General features: G+C 42.9%; 1 protein-coding gene across 4 annotated transcripts in view; it reads right to left on the reverse strand.

The window, feature by feature from the left end:
* Positions 1–12,470, reverse strand: part of ZC3H12D (zinc finger CCCH-type containing 12D) — a 29,620-nt gene extending 17,150 nt beyond the window's left edge. The window contains exons 1-2 of one of the 4 annotated variants that reach the window (XM_075924412.1): positions 12,189–12,470; positions 7,451–7,891 (exon numbers count right to left, since the gene is read on the reverse strand). In XM_075924412.1, coding sequence (XP_075780527.1) covers positions 7,451–7,752 — 302 coding nt within the window. In that variant the 5' untranslated portion in view covers positions 7,753–7,891; positions 12,189–12,470. Of the gene's footprint in view, positions 1–7,450 lie in introns of all 4 variants that reach the window. The other 3 variants (XM_075924411.1, XM_075924410.1, XM_075924409.1) reach the window with 3 other exon arrangements.
* Between the last annotated feature and the right edge of the window lie 6,723 nt (positions 12,471–19,193).

Genomic DNA, 19,193 nt, shown 5'->3' on the forward strand with positions numbered 1-19,193 from the left:
GGGTGCAGGAGTGGCAGGGGTGCCAGAGGCAGGCTTTGCTTGGGAGGTGCTTACCTAAGAATCTCTCAGCCAGCAGCCCTGTAACACCCCCAAGGCAGGCTGGACTTCCTGCCTGCTGCAGCTCTAGATGGCTTGAAAATCCAGGCCGTTCCCTCCACGTGGCTCAGCTCCCAGAGTGGGGAAGAGGTTTCCTTTGCCCCCATCACTCAGGCCAGTCTCTCAGCTCCTATTGGCTAGTTGGTTCCAGCCAACAGGAGCTGAGGATTGGGCTGGGGGTGGGAAGATCAAACAAAGCCTCCTGCTCCCTGCAGAGCAAAGAGCCACAGGATTGTGCTTTAAACTGCGGCAGCTGTTTGCCTGAGTGTCCCGGCAGGGTGGTCCATGGGCTGGATCCTGCAGCTTGGTGGGCTGGATCTGGCTCCCAGGCCGTATTTTGACTAGCCCTGCCAAAGAAGCTATATTCTTGTTCAGTTTCTTTACCCTGAGCCATCAAGTTCTTATTTCTTGTCATTTTGCTTCTCTAAATTTGGCTACAAACAGTACATTGAGGAAGGTATTTGCCTTGCTCTTAACCATCTCAGCACAAGGAAATAAATATATTGGTCTCATACATAGTGATCACCACACAGAGACTGAATCCTACTCCAGAGTCCTGAAATGGAAAACATGCCCACACCCCTATTATCTACAGAAGCTGCACTTGTGTACTTTGAACTCTCTAGATAAAATCTCTACAACCCTTCTAGTGCTTTCAACACTGCGGAAGCCACACACTGATTATTTTGAATGGCATTATATTTCTACATCTGCACTTATCTATAGTTACAGAATACATAGGTCAGAAACCTTTATATGACTTTCACAGATAGTGTATGTTTATCATGAAAAAGAAATTGGAAAGTGTCATTTTAGGCCTAAACATAAGAGCAGTGGTGAAATGATTATCCCAAATGATGGAATGGAATTTAAGAAAGCTCCTTTACAGGCAGTTAGATGGCTCTAGGTACATGCCTCTAAGACCAGGGATTACAAACAAGTTCACGAAACCAGAAGCATGCCTCCTCAATCACTTATACTAGTGCTATAGCCATGTAACTCCACTACTAAATCCACTTTACTTCTAAAAGGGATGCAAATTAGACGAATTGCAATTGCTAATGAAGCGAGGATTTAAAGCTCCCCTGCTTCATTAGAATAAAAATGGCTGCCGCTTTTTTTCGGCACAGAGCTTTGCCGGAAAAAAGCACCAGTCTAGACACAGATCTTTCGGAAAATAAAGCCTTTTCCGAAAGATCCCTTATCCCTAGAGGGAAAAGGCTTTATTTTCCAAAAGATCCGCGTCTAGACTGGCGCTTTTTTCCGGCAAAGCTCCGTGCCAAAAAAAAGCAGCAACCATTTTTATGCTAATGAAGTGGGGGAGATTTAAATCCCCACTTCATTAGCAATTGCGATACGTCTAATTTGCATCCCTTTTACAAAAAAGGGATGCAATCTAGACGTAGCCTAGGAGTTTATATTTAGCACAGTGAGTGTAGTAATAATACTTAGCTTCCTTTGTAAAGTGCTTGAGGCTCTGTGGATAAAGTGCTCGAAGGATTCGTACTGAATAAGCAATGTTGTTATTAGAGTGAAATGAAGTAAAACAAGTCAGCCAAAAGTTAGGGCTGTACTTTTCAGAATTCTTGACTACAGTGTAGTGCCCTATCCATTAGACCACACAGTCTTTCTATACCATGTAACAGTGAAGTTAGTCACCGATATGCCAAGACTTCAAAGCCCCTTTTCCCCAGTGTCATTAGGTGCTGTTTCAGTTAAATGCGCCTTCTAGAGCCATCTAGTGGTCCAATTAATTTTCATAGATATTTAAGGACAGACGGGACTACTTGGGAACATGAGATTAATGGCTCTCAATCTTTCCAGAGTACTGTATCCCTTTCAGGAGTCTGCTTGTCTTGCATACCCCAAGTTAAACCTCAAACTACTTGCTTACAAAAGCAAACATAAAAATACAAGAGTGTCACAGTACACTATTACTGAAATACTGCTTACTTTCTCATTTTCACCATATAATTATAAAATAAATCCATTGGAATATAATTATTGTACTTACATTTCAGTGTCTAGTATATAGGCAAGTCAGTGTATGAAATTTGAGTTCGTACTGCCTTTGCGTGTACTTTTTATGTAGATTGTTGTAAAACAAGGCAGATATCTAGGTGAATGAATGTTCCCCCTGAATGACCTCTGTATACCCCCAGCAAAATGTGAACCACTAATCTAGACTGACCTGCTATATAAAATACAAGCCAAATTTCCCTCAATTAAATCCTATTTGAACTAGACCATATATTTTAGTTACACATCTAATCTTGATTTAGAATTGCCATTGATGGAGGATTTACCACAGCGTGGGGAACCTAAGGCCCCTAGCCTGCCTGGATCCGGCCCCTCAGACTTTGGGCGCCCCCCAGCATTGGGGAGCCCATGTTGGGGAGGGGTGGGTTTTTTGTTTCTCACTTACTTGTGTGCAGCCCCTGATTGATTTTTCTATGGATCAGTGGCCCGCAACACAAAAAAAGTCCCCGAGCCCTGCTCTACACAACCCTTGGTGGCTAAATACCTTCTCTATTAACATTTTCATCCTATTTCTAGTCTGAATGCATCTACTTTCAACTTCCAGTCACCGGATTTTGTTACGTCTTTGTTAGATGAAAGATCCTTCAGTAGCCTTTGTCTACTGAAGACAGATGCTTGCATCCCCAGAGAAGCTCACAGTCCTTTTGCAGAAAGCTTATGCAATTCCAGGAAAAATTCTAGGGTGAGGAAATAAGCATTATTTTTATTTTGCAAATGTCTTTTAAAAATCTGCCCTCCACCAATGGCTCTCCCATACAGACTATGAAATATTCAACAGGCATTAGTCCCAAAGCAAAAACAGAAATGATTAAGGTGCTCTTCTCCATGTGGATTGCCACATTTCCAGAATGCTGCCTTTTGCCAGTTTCTTCCACGTTATGACTTTCCTGCATCTTCTCTCCCCCTAACCCCAACGTTTTTACAGTAGGGAGGTCTGAGTATGTGTTTCTTGTATTGAAAGAAACAGCCATTCCTGCTTGAATCTGGAGCAATTGTGAAACACAGCCTCTCCTGCACTAGAATAACGTGAGAACCTCCAGCACCCATTATACTTCACGCAGGCCATAATGTTAAACTCCATTTATCTGAAATACAAAAAAGCTTTCCCCAAAGGAAAGCCACTCTTGCTCTCCCCTTGTTCAATATGAAATTATATTCTCGGGAAAGCAATAACTCTTTCAGTTATGCGACTGCCAACTACTTGTACTGTTATCACAAATTTCCTGGTGATAGATCCAAAGCCAGAGTGTGATGGAGGAACTGCAAAGTTTTGGTCTCATCATTAAGACAATTAAAATACAAGCGGAAGAAAAGAGAATGTATGATGCCTGGCCTACACTACAAGCATGAAAATGGGGAAATTGAAAACAATTTACAGTTCCTTTATATGAAAGGTTTAGAATGCCAAGGCCAGTCCCTATAATAACCAGGTAGCCTGATCTATTGTCTCTCGTTGTCTTGCTGTTATTCCTTCCTTTATGAAAATACCCTGGAGACTTTCCTTTGAAGTGTCTGAAGCACAAATGGCTTCTTGGAATCCCATTTTGGATATATGATGTAAAAGCTCAAAGCAGTAGCGACATGGCAGCCAAAACCATCTACTGCACCTACAGTATAGCACCATCTGGTTTTGAACATGCCCTGTTTGGTGGCCTCCCATGTAAGAGATTATACACACAGACTATGTCTATATTGGCAGGTTCTTGCAGAAGAATGGCTGTTCTTCCACAGAGCATCCACACTGTCCGCCCACTCTTGCGCAAGAAGATTTACAGTAATGCGTGGTAAGAGACGGCTTCTTGCGCAAGAGCTATACTCTTTTCTAACAAGTGTAAGCCCTCTTGGGCAAGAAAGCCCTATGGCTAAAATGGCTACCCGAGCTTTCTTGCGCAAGAGAGCGTCCACACTGCCATGGATGCTCTTACGCAAAAGCACATCTCGCACATGGAAGTGTGGACGTGTTCTTGCGCAAGACTTCTTGCACAAGAACCCTTGCGCAAGATGTTCTTGCGCAAGAACCTGCCAGTGTAGACATAGCCACAATCAACTGTGGAGAGATCTGAATTATGGAGCTCATTCCATCATAGCATCTTGTGAAGAATGGCCTTGTGGTTTGCAGGTGGGCCTACACACACTTGTGTTGTAATTCCAGCTGCGACAGTGACTCCTTGTTTGACCTTCAGCAAGCCAGTTAACCACTTAGCGGAGAGTAATATGTACTCAGCCACCTTGGAGAGAGCTTGTGGGGACTCGGTAGTTAATACCAGTAATGGACTCAACATGAAAAGTGCTAAGCATTGTAACATGGGTGAAATTCAAGCAGTTTGTGAATTCACTGGAACCTTTGAGTATGGTGTTCCAACCCCTAATTCAAGGGGTTTTGGGGTTTGTTTGTTTGTTGCTTTATAGAACGTAGTACCTGTTGTACAAGCCCTCTGTTGTTTTACTCTGTTTAGCCCAGAAGACGGTGATTAAATTCCCTGGACTACAGTGTTTAATTTTCACCTATTCTCCAAAGATCATAAAAAATTCTCCCAAGCTCTTTTGGACATCATTTAAAACAGTATTTTCCACCTCATTAGTACTGCAGTGGAGCCACATGTCAGTATCAAAGCCCTGTCACTGTTAAACAACATCATCAGTGGGTCCGAATTTTCCTGAAGTTGCACTATGACACAGCCCTTCTCTGGGGCATCCTCATGACAACTGCCCAACAGGTGAGGAACAGGTTGTTGGCATTCCCTTATTGCCCTGAAAATCTTCAGGGATCCGCAAGGGCAGAGGCTCTGCACACAGTCTGGGGTAAGTGGAGATTCAGCTCCAATGAAAATTCTGCAGGGCTTTGTATACACTAGCAGCTTCTTGCACAGGAACAGCCGTTCTTGCAGAAAAACTTGCCTGCTGTCTACACTGCACGCGCGTTCTTGTGCAAGTAAATTTACAGCATAGCATCAGAAAACAGGACTTCTTCTGGAAGAGTTATTCCTCTCCCTATGAGGAATAAGTCCTCTTGCGCAAGATCTCTTCCACAAGAGGACAGTGTAGACAGGCAACATTAATTTCTTGCGCAAGAAGCCCCTATGGTTAAAATGGCCATCCGAGCTTTCTTGCTCAAGAGAGCATCCACACTGCCATCGATGCTCTTGCGCAAAAGCACATGCCAGTGTAGACGCTCTCTCGTGGAAGACTTTTTGCACAAGAACTATTCCACAAAACAGTTCTTGCACAAGAAGCTGCCAGTGTAGACATAGCTCAGGAGTATCTGGCAAAGACAGGAGCGGTAAAGGGGTGTAGGTTGAGAGGGACAGATTTAGTAGTTTCTAGGCTAAGTGGGAGAAAAAACAAGAAGGTATAAAATTCCAGTTTTGGGTCGGAGAGTGAGAGCTGAAGCAAAAGGATGTGTTGCTCCCTCTCTACTTGCCTCAGGGTTGGGTCTCCCATGCTTGTACCAAGCCTTCTCCCTCCTATGTCTGGTTATTCCCACCATTCTGCCTGGGAGATAAATCTTTGGTGCTTCTCCCTCCATCCAGAGGAAGAAATTACCAGGCAGGGTTCTCTTTCCTTCCCCAAGGGTCAAGCTCCCTGGATAGGTTTTCTCCCTTCTAACTCTGGATTCCCAATGATCAGGGTCCTTATATGTGGGGAAACACCCTCACCTCCCCAACATACACACCTCTGCTCGGACTGCAAAGGTTGACTGGGAATTTCTTTTGTCTCCTCCTGCCTCTAAAAAGACAAGAAAGGAACACTCTCATCAAGTAGGGAAATGGGATAGGAATAACTGACCAGCACAGTGTGTGTTTAGAAAATGATTGTGGCTCAGCTTGATCACTCACATAAACACTGAAACATCTGAATGTTTCGACAAAACTAACTCTGAACCCCTGGAGTTTTCATCACAAGCTTTACATGGATGTATAATGTGAGGTAGGTGCGAGTTGTGTGTTCTCATGTATTTTTGCAATGGTTGTCTGCATGCTTATATGTATTTTTGCCTCAGTAATGCTGTAGTTAGTATATTTTTTAAAACGCTATTCCTCATCAGAGAAGTAGAGCACAAACTATTTAAAGGGGGAAAGAAAATTATATGAAAGTCACAACTGAGCTGATAAACATTTGGAAAAGGTAATACAGTCCACATTCCTACAAACCACAAATTAAAACCAAAATGCACAGGCCAAGGCAGTTTGGGGTTGTGCTTGCAAAACCAAAATAACCATCTACATGTTTTGTTAGTCTTTAAGGTACTGCTGGATGATTCGTTGTTTTTTCAAGTTTTTCCAGTTACAGACTAACTCGGCTACCCCTCTGAAGCAAAATAATAGTGACTGAGGTTTTGACAAAACCAAACCCCAAATTTCCCCATTTAAACTACTTCTGCTTCTCAGGTCAGTTGGACTGTTCCTTCTCTTTCATGAGTCATGATCACCTGATGTACAAACACAGACAAAATATGCAAAAAGGTACAGGAACAAATCATGTGGTGAACTACAATTCTGTTCTGCTCTTTATAGGGACTTATACAATTGAATCAGATATTTTTTCCAAGTACAGTATTACAATAAACACTTCAATTACTGGTTAGTCAGCTTGCCGTGCCAATGCCTCAATGTATTGATTTAGATTTCTTGGACAGCTGTGGGTAGAGAGAGCATGACTTCATTTATGAACTAGAAGTGGAGAGAGGACTGGTGAAACATATTGCTACAGTCAGAGGTTAGGAGATAGTTTCAAAATATTCATCAGAAGTCATCATTATTTTAAAAATCAGTGCTTGATACTGAGAATGAGACCACAATACAAGCTGCAGCACTGTATCGGAGATTTCACCCACAAAGAAGAGGACAACTTCATGCAGCATTAAAAAGCAAAGTTACTGAGATACAGGCAGTCCCTGGGTTACGTACAAGATAGGGACTGTAGGTTTGTTCTTAAGTTGAATTTGTATGTAAGTCGGAACTGGTACATATTGTAGGGGAAACTCTAGCCAAACATTTCTCCAGAGCTCAGTTTTATTCTCCCACACCTCACTTCCCTCAGTCCTTTATTCTCAAGCTGAGGTGTCTGCTGAGAAAAGCCGTTCCGCGTCTTCCTGGTCTGCTGTGGGGGGGCGCTAGCTTCGTGTCTCCCTGGTCTGCTGGGGGGGGGGGGGGGCGCTAGCTTCGCGTCTCCCTGGTCTGCTGGGGGGAAGCAGCTAGTGCGGGGTTGCCTCACCCCGTTTGTAAGTAGGGATCTGATATAAGTCGGATCCATGTAACCCGGGGACTGCCTGTATTTAGGTCCCTTTTAGGTATGAAAATGGGAAGGCACGTACCTCATTGCAATGTTGCTGCCATCGATCACAATAGGTCTCAAGTGACTGGACGGATCAGCTGGCGCCTCTTCAGGGCCTTTGGGCACTGCAGGACTGCTACATGACCCACGGGGAACAAGTCTGGGGAGAGGCTGCTGGGGCTGCCTCTCCTGAACTGCAGGCCTGCTACCAATCCGAATCAACTCTTTCAGCACATCGTCCTCCAGGGCCCCTTGACCCAGATTCTCCAGCACTTTGCAGATGTCCTGCTTGCCATACCCCAGCTTGCAGAAAAACTCCATCTTGCCCAGGTGTGCCTCCATCTGTGCAGCAGGCCCTCCCTCTGGGCCTGGGCTGTTACCAGCGTGCAGGATGGGAACCTGTCGAGGCCAGTCTCAGCAGGCTTCTCTCTTCCTTTTACTTAAAGCTTTTGTGCTATTGGCAGCTTTCAGCTGGCATCAGCTTTAGAGAGGGAAAAGATTTTAAATAAATAATTTAATGTAGTAGCCAAGGAACGGCTGTCCCTAGCTCCCCTCCCACATTCAGTACACAGTCATACTTGTACACGAGACAAATCTTAAAAGGTCCATTCTAACTTAAGAGAGTGCCCCCGGTTTTTCTCCAGACACAATGAACAGTCTTCTGCTACGCTCTTATTAGAAAAGCACCTCTGTAGAGCATCCAGTTTTTGTCAGTTTCTTGGGGGGGGAGTGGTTGAAGATAGGCATCACAGTGCTCCACGTGTATGAAGTGTGTGTGCGTACATACAGACACACATGCTTGCTCTCCAACCCCATCTCACAGGAAATCACTTCAACTACAACATAACTGGGGATTTTCAAATTGCTCAGTGTGGTTAATGAACGACAGATAACATCTTTCTGATTTCAATGGAGTGATCTCAGCTGTCATAGCAACTCAACAAATATGGCAAACTTCATCTAGTAGCAAAGAGGGAATTGTTATTTGCAGCCTTACTTGGAACTTTGAAAACAAACGTCTTAAAGCTCATGAAAAATTCTAATCTTGTGAAACTCCACTGAGGTGAAATCATTCAGAAGTTCCGCTGATGCATGGCTTACCTTGTTTTCCCAGTACTATCTTCTCTTTTAGGGTGGTTTTTACATTAACAAAAACAGTTTCCTTTTACAGTGTATGTCTACACTGGCCAGTCTTGTGCAAGAACATATGCAAATGAGCAGGGCTCAACAAACCATGGCGAGATCTACTCACCAGCCCCGCACTGCGCAAGCGCGCAGCGCTGGTGAACGGGGCAACCGGCTGAAATCTACTTGCCTGTGGCAAGTAGAAACAGTGATTTGTCCAGCCCTGCAAATGAGGCACAGTGATGAATATTGCCACGCCTCATTTGCATACTTAATGAGATGCCATTTTTGCACAACGGGCTTTTGTGCAAGAAGGAGCAGTCTACTCTGCTCCTCCTTCCGCAAAAACCCACTCTTGCGCAAGAGCTGTTCTGCCGCTTATTTTCAGGCAGAATGGCTCTTGTGCAAAAAACAGTGTAGATTGCTCCTTCTTGCATAAAAGCATCTTGTGCAAAAATAGAAGCTCATTAAGTATGCAAATGAGGCGCAGCGATATTTCATATGTTCTTGCACAAGACTGACCAGTGTACATGTAGCCTAGGTGTAGCAGTTTGAGCCTAAACCTATTTGAGCAGTTTTAATTTCAATTGGATTCATTGTTGAGAATATGGAAGAGAGGGGCAGTGAGTATAAGCGAGGGTAGCAACTTTCTCTGGCCTTCACTAGGCATTTTGCCCTCAGTCTTGCCAGTGGCATTTTTCTGAAAGCCTCCTGCCACTGCAACTGCATGATAGAAGCACTAATGGACAGTGGTTGCTGGTATTTTAACCAGGCCCAACCTCTGCAGGAGTGAAGGCTGAAGTTTCCTTCCCGACAAGCTGAGGTATTTTGCCACGGGACGCTTTCCCAGGGACAAAAGCGGATGTTATTTAACTTGGAGCTTCAATTAATCAGGGCTCACCTGTACTACTATTTTTAGAGAAACATATTTACGCTCCAACAGAGATCTGTTGCACTCTAAATTGGTGCAACTACATTTTCAATGAAATTCTGTTAGTTTTGCTGAACCTCTCTCTTTTCTATTTAATTTTTCACACTGAACAAAGCCTTTGGAGCAGGGATCTTCTTTCTCCTCAGCATCTGTATAGCATCTGGCACAATGGGACCTAGCCCAAGTCTTGAGCTCCTCACTACCGCAGCACATGTGTATTTATAATATGAAGAAGTGAAAGATGCCATCAGTTTCCTTTCAGGTCACCATCTGAGGATGCCGAAAAAGTAAAAAAAGCTTGTTTGCTATTTATCTCCCACCATTGGCCTGTACTAGGGATATTACATTTAGTTTATTCAATGAATCGACTAGTCAATAGATTTTCCATCAACTAGTCGATCAGTCAATAAGCAGGGAGCCGCTGAGGGGTTAGCTTCCAGCCCCAGGAGTTAACCCACATGCGGCTCTTTCTTTTAAAATGTATTACGAGTCAGCAGGCTCTTAAAATATTTAAAAGACTGGAGCACAGCAGACAGACCCTAGGTGTGAGCTGGGCCAGCTGATTTCTGGCTCACGCCGGATCCCCCTGCTGTGAACCAGCCTTAAATGTAAAAAGACTCAAGTGCAGTGGGGGGACCGGGCCTGAGCCGGGAATCAGCTATCCTGGCTCATACCAGGTCTCCCGTGCTGTGCTTCTGGATTTTTAAATGTATAAAGAGCCAGCAGGCTCTTAGTACATTTAAAAAGCAGATCTGCAGCATCTGGGACGGCGTGAAAGCTGGGAATCAGCTGATGCCCGGCTTGTGCCTGGTTTCCACTAACCCTTTGCCGCCTGTGGAGACGGTGCTGGGGAGGAACAGGCTTTCAGGCTGATAGAGGCAGCCTAAACTGGGCTTTTCAGAAGCTTTCCTGATGAATTTGCCCCTTAAAGTATGGTCATTAGACAGCACAATGAACAAAGACAATAGGACAAAGTGTATAGGAGAACTGAGAGAAAAAGAGTAAGCACTGCTAGTGTTTTGAGACCACTGGCTAGGATGCTGATCAGCGCTGTGTCATTGTTTCCTTGTACGCCCCAGCTGTATGTATCCATGTGTTGTGTCATTCTAGACTCACATTGTGAACTGTGGCAAGGACCAACTTTTTTGTTCTGTTTTTATAGCATCCGGCATACTGCAGTCCTGGTCCATCCCTAGTGCTTCTAGGTGAAACAATAATATAAATAATTATAGAATAGTGCCCACCATGTGGCTCTGGCCTTACCAGGGCCATGTCCCAGGTACAGACTTATGAGTTTGTTGCAGGCTTTGTATTAAGGAGTCAGGTTCCTTACCCAGGGCAGTGGAGAATGGTTCTTGAACTCCATGGGTATTGGGTTCAATCCAACAGCCACTCCACCCAGGGCACCACCACACACGTGACCTGTGTGGATATTGGAGCTGTTGTGGCTTTCTGGAACATGGGCTGAGCTTTCCTGGCCAGGTAACATCTGTAACACACACATCTACTCTGTGGCTCTGTCTAGTGATCTGGCCACATACAGCAGTTTGGAGTCTGTTTTTGCCTGTTAGCTGTGTAACCTGCGTCTTGAAGCTCAGGCACTAGAAGAAAAGCTTAGGCTTTTAGTTCCTAAGTTCCTGGTTTCAAGCCCCAGCAGATTATACTTTGGCCTGGGAAAGTTACTGAATAGATTGTCTTTCCCCACAACTTTTAAATGAGTAGCAGAAGTGGATGGGCCAAGGGATCCTTGCCAGGGAACACACACTGATTGTCCTCCCTGAACAGTTCTGTAAGGCCACTGGCTTACTCCTTCATTCTTCTCTCCAGAGTTACTTCTTGTGCAACACTGACACTGGACATGGCCAACTGAATATAGTCAATGGACAAAGACTTATACCAGACAATGGGCCAAGACTCTTAGCGTAAATGAGCTGTCCCAGAGTCACTTGGTCTCTTTGCAGGATTGAGGGCTTAGAAGACCTCATGGTGCCAGGGGTGTGATTAGAGCGCTGTGTAGTTCAAAAGCTTATCTCAGCTCCAGAAGTTGGTCCGACTTTGTGGGCCAGATCCTCTATTATGGTGCAGGTATCTTGAACCACACTGCTGACAGATTAAAGCCATAGAGCCAGAATAATTGGAGAATAGCCCTCATACAAGGGGACAATTTCAAATGTCTTAGAGCCAGCATAAAGATGCCCAGCCAGGTCTCTGTTCATCTTGCTGACCTAGGGACTATAGCCAGAGGAAAGGAATGTTGCTGAGTTGCTCCTAGGCTGTGTCCATCTCAAGCTACAGATTTGTACTCAGGGTTGTTGGTAATTGGCATTAAGCTAGCGGTGTCAGTCTCCTTAACTTGCATGCTGCAGCACCACAAATGTGTAGACACCTTTATGCTGCCTTAGCACTCTTCTCCATCCCTAATTTGTGCTGATTGCTCATCAACTGCAGCCAAAAAATTAGCCGTACAGCTCTTGAAACGTACCAGCTACCACTAATTTGACTCTTACCTTTGGACAGTTTCACTGCAGGAAATTTTAAGAGCTCGTCTATTAAAATAAAAATGCCAGTCAAGAAAAACAGCCTTACAGAAAGAATGTTTGCCATGAAGCTAAAGCATTTGATTGTGCTGAAAGATCATGTGGGTGAAAACTCAATTTCTCTTTTACCACCTTATGCATCCCTGCATTGGCTGAAATGATTAAAAGCAAAGAGTTGTACTCACAGAGTGTGCTGTGTCCTGTCCAATATTGTTTTGAATCACCAGCTGCCTTGCCCCACTGTTAGTGCACCTGGCTGATGTCTGAACAATACTGTCCCCACAAGGAAGTCACTGCTGCAGTTAGAGGCATTATAACTCTGATGTCAACCAAATGCAAACAAGAACACTAAGCAGGCCACACCCCTTTTCATGTGACCGTTTTACTTCCTTAAATGGTTGGCTAATATCATTTAACTACATGAGTCCTTAGACTTTCATTTGTTTTGCAGAAAAAAAAAAAAAAAAAAAAAAAAGAAGAGGAAACTAAAGGTTTGAAACAATAGTTTATGACTCACCCCTGTGAAGTTCAGCCATTTGTCACACATGGAGAACCCAACAGCACTTAGCTGGTAAGAAAGAGAAATGTAAGTTCATCTACATTCTCAGACATGGGAATGTCTTACCTGTTTACCAAGGAGAGTGTTTTATCAGCATGATGGGGGGAGGGGAGGCAGTAAAGAATGATTTGTCCAACTCACTACCTCCCACATTCTTCATAACAGGCACCATTTTGATCCAAATCCTGCAAGCCCTTATTCAAGTGCATCAATGCTGGAGAGGACCTGCTCAGCAGGATGACAATAAAATAGCCAACAAAAACAACAGATTGCTGAACTAAGACATTCATGTAGACATACTACTTTCTCCTCAGTTTTGATGGGAGCTGCCTTCCCACTATAAATGTGGAGTTCTTTCATCTCATGCCAAATGCTGCTGCCATAACCTACCTACTGTGCCTGAAATTTCACTGGCAGGGACCTAGGGGAGAAATCTTCTGGGATGTATGGTAGCGGAGGGGGGACAGAAGGAAGGGAGGGATTTATCAAAGAAGGTGTGAATCTCTAGAACACTGAAGTTGCTGTAAGATGGCTCCTCCTGGAGCATGGGTTCTGCTGCAGAGGAAGGGGGTGAAAGAATCAAGAAGGTCGCCTGCTATGTCATTATTATTAGGGTCCTACCACTTTCATGGCTACGAAAAACATGTCGTCATGTAGCACACAAAAGACCAGATTTCATGGTTTCTCCTGCTACAGATTTCCCAGAGAAGATCAACAGCTCTCAGATTGGAGGTCTTGACCCAAAAGGGAGTTATAGGAATCATCAGGTTTATTTGTTTTTGTTTTTTTTTTGGTGGCAGGAGGGAAGGGCGGGGAGCTATCATGACATTACCACCCTTACTGCTGCACTGCCTTCAGAGCTGGGCAGCCACAGAACTGCACCTGTTGGCCAGGCACCCAGCTCTGAAGGTAGTATCCCAGCAGCAGCACAGAAGGGTAACTATTTTGCACAAAATAATCTTGCAACCCCTGACCCTCAACTACTCTTTGGATCAGGGCCCCTACCGTAACAGCACTGCAAAATTTCAGATTTAAATTGCTGAAATAATGAAATTTATTATTTTTAAAATCCTATGACTGTGAAATTGACCAAAAAGGACTGTGAATTTGGTAAGGTTGTATCACTGTCACCCAATAACATCTCCATGCTAGCCTCCAATTCATGGCCAGTGTAGATATGTTATTTATAACATTTCAGCTTTGACTCAGGCCCAACAAGCTGTGCACAGCCACATGGCCCTATGCCATTAGCTTGCATGGTCTCCTCTCAACGCCCTCCTATTGTTGTTCATACCTACGTGTTAAAGCTAGTCTTAAAGTCAGCCTGTAAGCCTCTCTCTTCTTTGTGGATACAGCACCTAGCACAACAGGGCTTAGGCTTGATAGGGACCTTTTGACATAGCCTTGCCTTGCCTTTCTGTTACTGTAAAACACATCAAACTCATTCCAGTACACAGTGACTGCAGCATTTTATTTTTTTAGAAGAATGATCAAATTATCACTGTGATGAAGTAAGTGAAACCATGCCTGAGGTTTAAAAAACAGTATTACTATAAATAGCTGTTGCTGCAGCACATTCAGTGCCTTATACCTCACAGAGGAAATTGACTTTTTCCTTTTTGCAATTCTAAACTTTCAAAACACCACCTATTGTCCCACGACAAGCCTTCTAGGGAGAAATTTAACTGTAATTAAATAAACAGACCATGATATTAGTTATAATTCATGATGACAGTGTGTTTTCTCATTCATTATTACAGTATATCAAACACTCATGTTCGCTCTGTTGCTACTGGCTCTCCCCCTGCATCTCCGATACTGCAGAAATAACATGAAGCTTACCTCAGTTATCTAAAGTAGTGCATTTCTTTGACTAAAAACTGTAAGATACATCAGACTTTAGGGGATAGGGAGGCAAATAAGGTTATGGCTACATTAGAAATGCTACAGCTGAGCTGCTATAGCGTAGTCCCTTAAGTGATACAAAGGGTTCTGCCATCACCCTAGAGTTGTCTACAGCAGGGCTTTGGTCAACTTTATTACATCACACAAAGCATGAAATTTTTCACAGCCCTAAGCAATGTAGTTAAGCCCATCCAACTTGGTTGTATAGATCAGCTCTAACTCTGTACTCAGTAGCTTCAGGGGGTAGCCGAGTTAGTCTGTACAGAAAAAACAAATGGTCTGGTAGCACTTTATAGACTAACCAAACACGTAGATGGTATTATGAGCTTTTGTGGAAGTTCATGATAATACCATTTACATGTTTTGTTAGTCTATAAAGTGCTACCAGACCATTTGTTGTTTTTTCCTGTACTCAGTGTTCATTAGTAATGAAATGAAGAAAACTCACATTGTGTTTTGAACAAATATGCCCCCACACAGAATTTTAACCCTTTCCCCCCATACACTATTATATAATTTTAACTGTTCCTATTTTAGCTCCTCCTTTCTTACCTCAGCTAAGAACATCCCTTGACCGAGGCATTTACTAGATTGAGTCAGAAATGGATTTTGGATAGAAAAATACAAGAACACTTTTACATAAAAATACAAGCAATCCCTTTTGTACAATAATGTAGGTAAACATTATTCTGAGCTGATCACTGTGGCTTTACAGTTCCTAATTTTGCCAGTATTTTTTAAGAGAGAAATTCTAGAAAACATTCCTCTGTTGAGGCTGATGGTTTTTTATTTAGGAATTTACTGCTTTGAGATATGGTCAATACCCTCCACCACATTTTATCAACCTGAACCCAAAGTAGCTCATGCTTGACACTGCTGTTGAGTAGCTGACAGGTTTGTGTGTGACTTCCTCAACATTTTCTGTGTAGATTCCCGAACTGAAGTCAATGGTAAAATTACCATCAACACATATAGGGAAAGAATTTCACTCTTGGATTTGAATTAAAATGACCTGGCTTTATCTACTCACTTGAAGCATATTACAAAGTCAGGATGGTCAAACATAAGTGTATGAAATATACAATATTACCAGACTGGGTTCTGAGCAAAGAGATTTTAAATAGCAGGCTGTAATATTAGGGCCTGACCTAAAAGCTCACTGAAGTCAATGAGAGTATATCTGAGCTTTGGATTATGGCAAATCTAAAATACTTCTCAAAGCAGGACAGAGTTTCGATAGATATACATTGATTCAAGCCACATACTGATGACAGGAAGTGACGGTGGAATTTCTGCTGACAATACTATTACTTGGTAAAATTGTTTGGCTTCCTAAATTGCAAAATGCACCTCCAGAATCCAAGAAAATCATTGTCTTCCATTGCTGATGCAGCAAAATAGTATTTCTATTAGATATCTCGTTTGATTAGTAATCAATGTTATAGCTACAAAAAACCCTGTGTCGGTCCATGCCACCGGTTTCAAGAGAGAATACTTTGCCATAAATCTGATGCAGTCTAAGAGACTGCATGACAAGCACACTTAGCTCTCTCAACCAATTTATGGAGCAGGGACACCAACAGCCTTGGAAGTAGGCTGCCTCACTCAAAGAAAAAAAAAAGTTAAACAAGGAGAACAGAAAAGGCTATAGAAAGTGGTGATTGGTCAAAGGAGAGAGGAAAGACCTGGCCAGGCTGGCTACAAGTTGGCCTGCACTCAGCAAAACTACAAACATGAATGAGAGAAAGCCACTAAACTCATAACCAGAATGTTACTATTTCAGCCCCAAACTCTTGCTAACATCTGCACTACACAAGAGCAGGAGGTTTTTAAAAGGTAGTCTTATGCCATCAGCATGCACATTGCCTAGCTCCCTTCCAACATTCTTTGGCTTCTTGAAAAATGCTATGATCCCATTGCAAGTTCTATCACAACATGAGAAGAATTAAAAACACACACAAATTGTTGTTGCATCAATGCTTTAAAGAGCTATAAAAACAGGCCTAAAATCTGTTCTGAAAGCTGAGTTGTTCTTATTCCCCACAATTTTCTATCATATTAACTTAAGCACCTCATTCTCAACTAAAAAGTCACAAACAAGCATCAAGTTGAAAAGTTTATTGCTATTCAACCAGAGATTTCTTAAGTGCACCTGAAAAAATGCTTTACCTTTAAAGAACTGTCATAACACCTACAAAGTTCAGGATTACTTTTTTAATGCAAGCACAATGCATTACATTAAGACCATCGCTTCAAACAAAAAAAAATTGACGGTAACTTGAGCAAAGGTGTTCAGGCAATATATACAACAAGCACTTGCGCAAGCTACTGTTATTTAACATTTTTAGATTGTTTTTAGCTATCAGATAATAGGTTCTTTCCACCTGCCACCGAAGAGCTTACAATCTTTGGCTTTGATCTTACACTTGACAATATGCTCTCAATTGCAGGGTTAGAGACTAATTTCAGACCTGACATAAACCGAGCAACAAAGCACGTGGAAACCATGGGGTGAGGAAAAATAAGATCAGCTAGTTACTCAAAGAACATACACATTTTGGTGGTGCACTTCCAACATATTTATCAGAATAATTACAATTCATTTTTATGGACATCAGACAAAAAGGGAGTGAGTCATAAAGATCCATTTGAAAGGAGGGGAAGGGAGAGGGTTAAGTGACTTGAGAGCAGAACTGGGAGGCTGTCTCATGCACAGGGGGGCAGTGTGGAGAAACAACTGTGGCAAATGCCTCAGTCAATGTATAGCACTTAGAAGTCAGCATTTTGGTTATAGAAAACTGACCTGAACTGGGAGCTAGTGACGCTGCCAAAATATGAACTGCCAGGTCCGATCATACTAGAGCAACAAATTCATAAAATACTAAATATTTACCCGTGAAGGTAGAAACAGGAAGCCATCAACAAGATGATTTAACTGAAATTATCAAGTAAAGAATGTACATGGAACAGCATAGGATTACTGGTGGATCCTCCCTAACAGGTCATCCACAATAGTGCACCAATAGCCCCAGAAGGCGGCTAAAAATCAGGCTGCCATATTCCCTACCATAGATCTTTATTTTAAGAACCTGGCCTCTTGCAAACATTTTTAGTGCATCAGCACTGACAGGTGATGTGCGGTTCAAACACAACAACAATTCCCTCACCTATGTGTACAGCTGTTAAAATGTAGCCTAAGTATGTAGAGAGGTGTCTATAAGAGCAGAGGTTGAAGTTTCATTGAAATATAGATCCATAACTTTTTTCCCCCTGCCATGGGAAATAAGAGACATAAGAGGGTGCTACATGTACAGCTATTAAAGAAAAAGGGAATTCTATAAAGAAAAAAAGACCCCCTCCCCCCAAACTCTTGAGCTCAAAAAACTGCACTGATGCCCTGCAGTGTCAGAAAATTTCCCCTTGAAAAGACGTCACAGCCAAAGTGAAGGTATAGAAGCTGAGGTTTCTGCTCTGAGGTTTTCAGTTTTACAAATCAACATTACCAGAGAACTGTTTTATTATTTCAATACCCTGCTCCTTGGTGTCAGTATTAATCCTGAGGTTAAAGCTACCATAGCTGTGAAAAGTGAATGACCAGTAAGGAAGTAAGAACTCAACGTGAGTGGAATGAGTCACCTTTCTTAGGAAGCTGTGTAGGAATCATACAGGGCATGATTACAGCCTATTACTAAAGAGACCTATCTCACTATACTAAGCCACAGAACCATTGCAATGATATGAAATGGCTGGTTGTCTCGGCTGACCTTGCAATAGAGATCATTCATCTGCACAGTAACATTACTTCTTAAAGCACCAGACAACATGATTATGCGTAGGATTGGATTCCATTTATCTCATAATGCTTGGAACTTCATGCTTGTATCAGAAGAGTCTGGGCATTTTCCAGAATAGCAGCCCTCACAGAGAGAGACATGCTATGAAATGAGGGTAGGTGTGCCAGAATTTCTCAGCTCCATTTGGCATCTCTCCTAAATTAGGTACCTACATTGGTATTTAAATCACAGAAGTGTAGGACTGGGAGGGACTTCAGTCATCTAGTCCAGTCCCCTGCACTCAAATAATTACTTGGTTACCCCTGTATGGAGTACAGTGACTTATGCACACTGGCAAGGCAGTGTGGAAAGTTTGCACTGATATGACCTGTGCTTCAGATGGATTGATGCTGAACATTATCTCCCTTCAAACAGCATTAACTTCAGATGCAGCAAGCACTAAGATGTGTTAATAGTTTTATGTGTTTGACAGTTAAAATACAGCCATTTCAGACAGACAAGAGTACTGTCCAAAGGCTGGATTTTCTTACAGCAAAATACAAAGTGACAGACAAAACCAAATTGCCTTGCATTTCTTAGGGCTATGAGACAGCCATACTGTCCCAATCAGTCCCACTCTGAATAGTCTGCTGTAATACAATCCACCCAGTGAATGCCATGTGCTGAATCTCATGCTGACAGAGCACTGTTCCTAGGTCTGGGTCTCTCAGGGTATGTCTAACACTGCAACAATGAAAAACACCACCCCCGCCTCGAACCACTACCACCATACTGAGTCTAAGAGCCTGGATCAACTGATCCCGCCTGGGCTGCAGGGCTAGAAATTGCAATAGAGAGGTTTGGACATGGGCCGGTGATGGGAGTGGGTTTCAGAGCCCAAACCTCTCTACTGCAACTTTTAGCCATGTGGTGAAACAGCAAAAAAAGGGACA

Source organism: Pelodiscus sinensis, chromosome 3, assembly GCF_049634645.1.
Source record: "Pelodiscus sinensis isolate JC-2024 chromosome 3, ASM4963464v1, whole genome shotgun sequence".
NCBI classification, from domain to species: Eukaryota; Metazoa; Chordata; order Testudines; family Trionychidae; genus Pelodiscus; species Pelodiscus sinensis.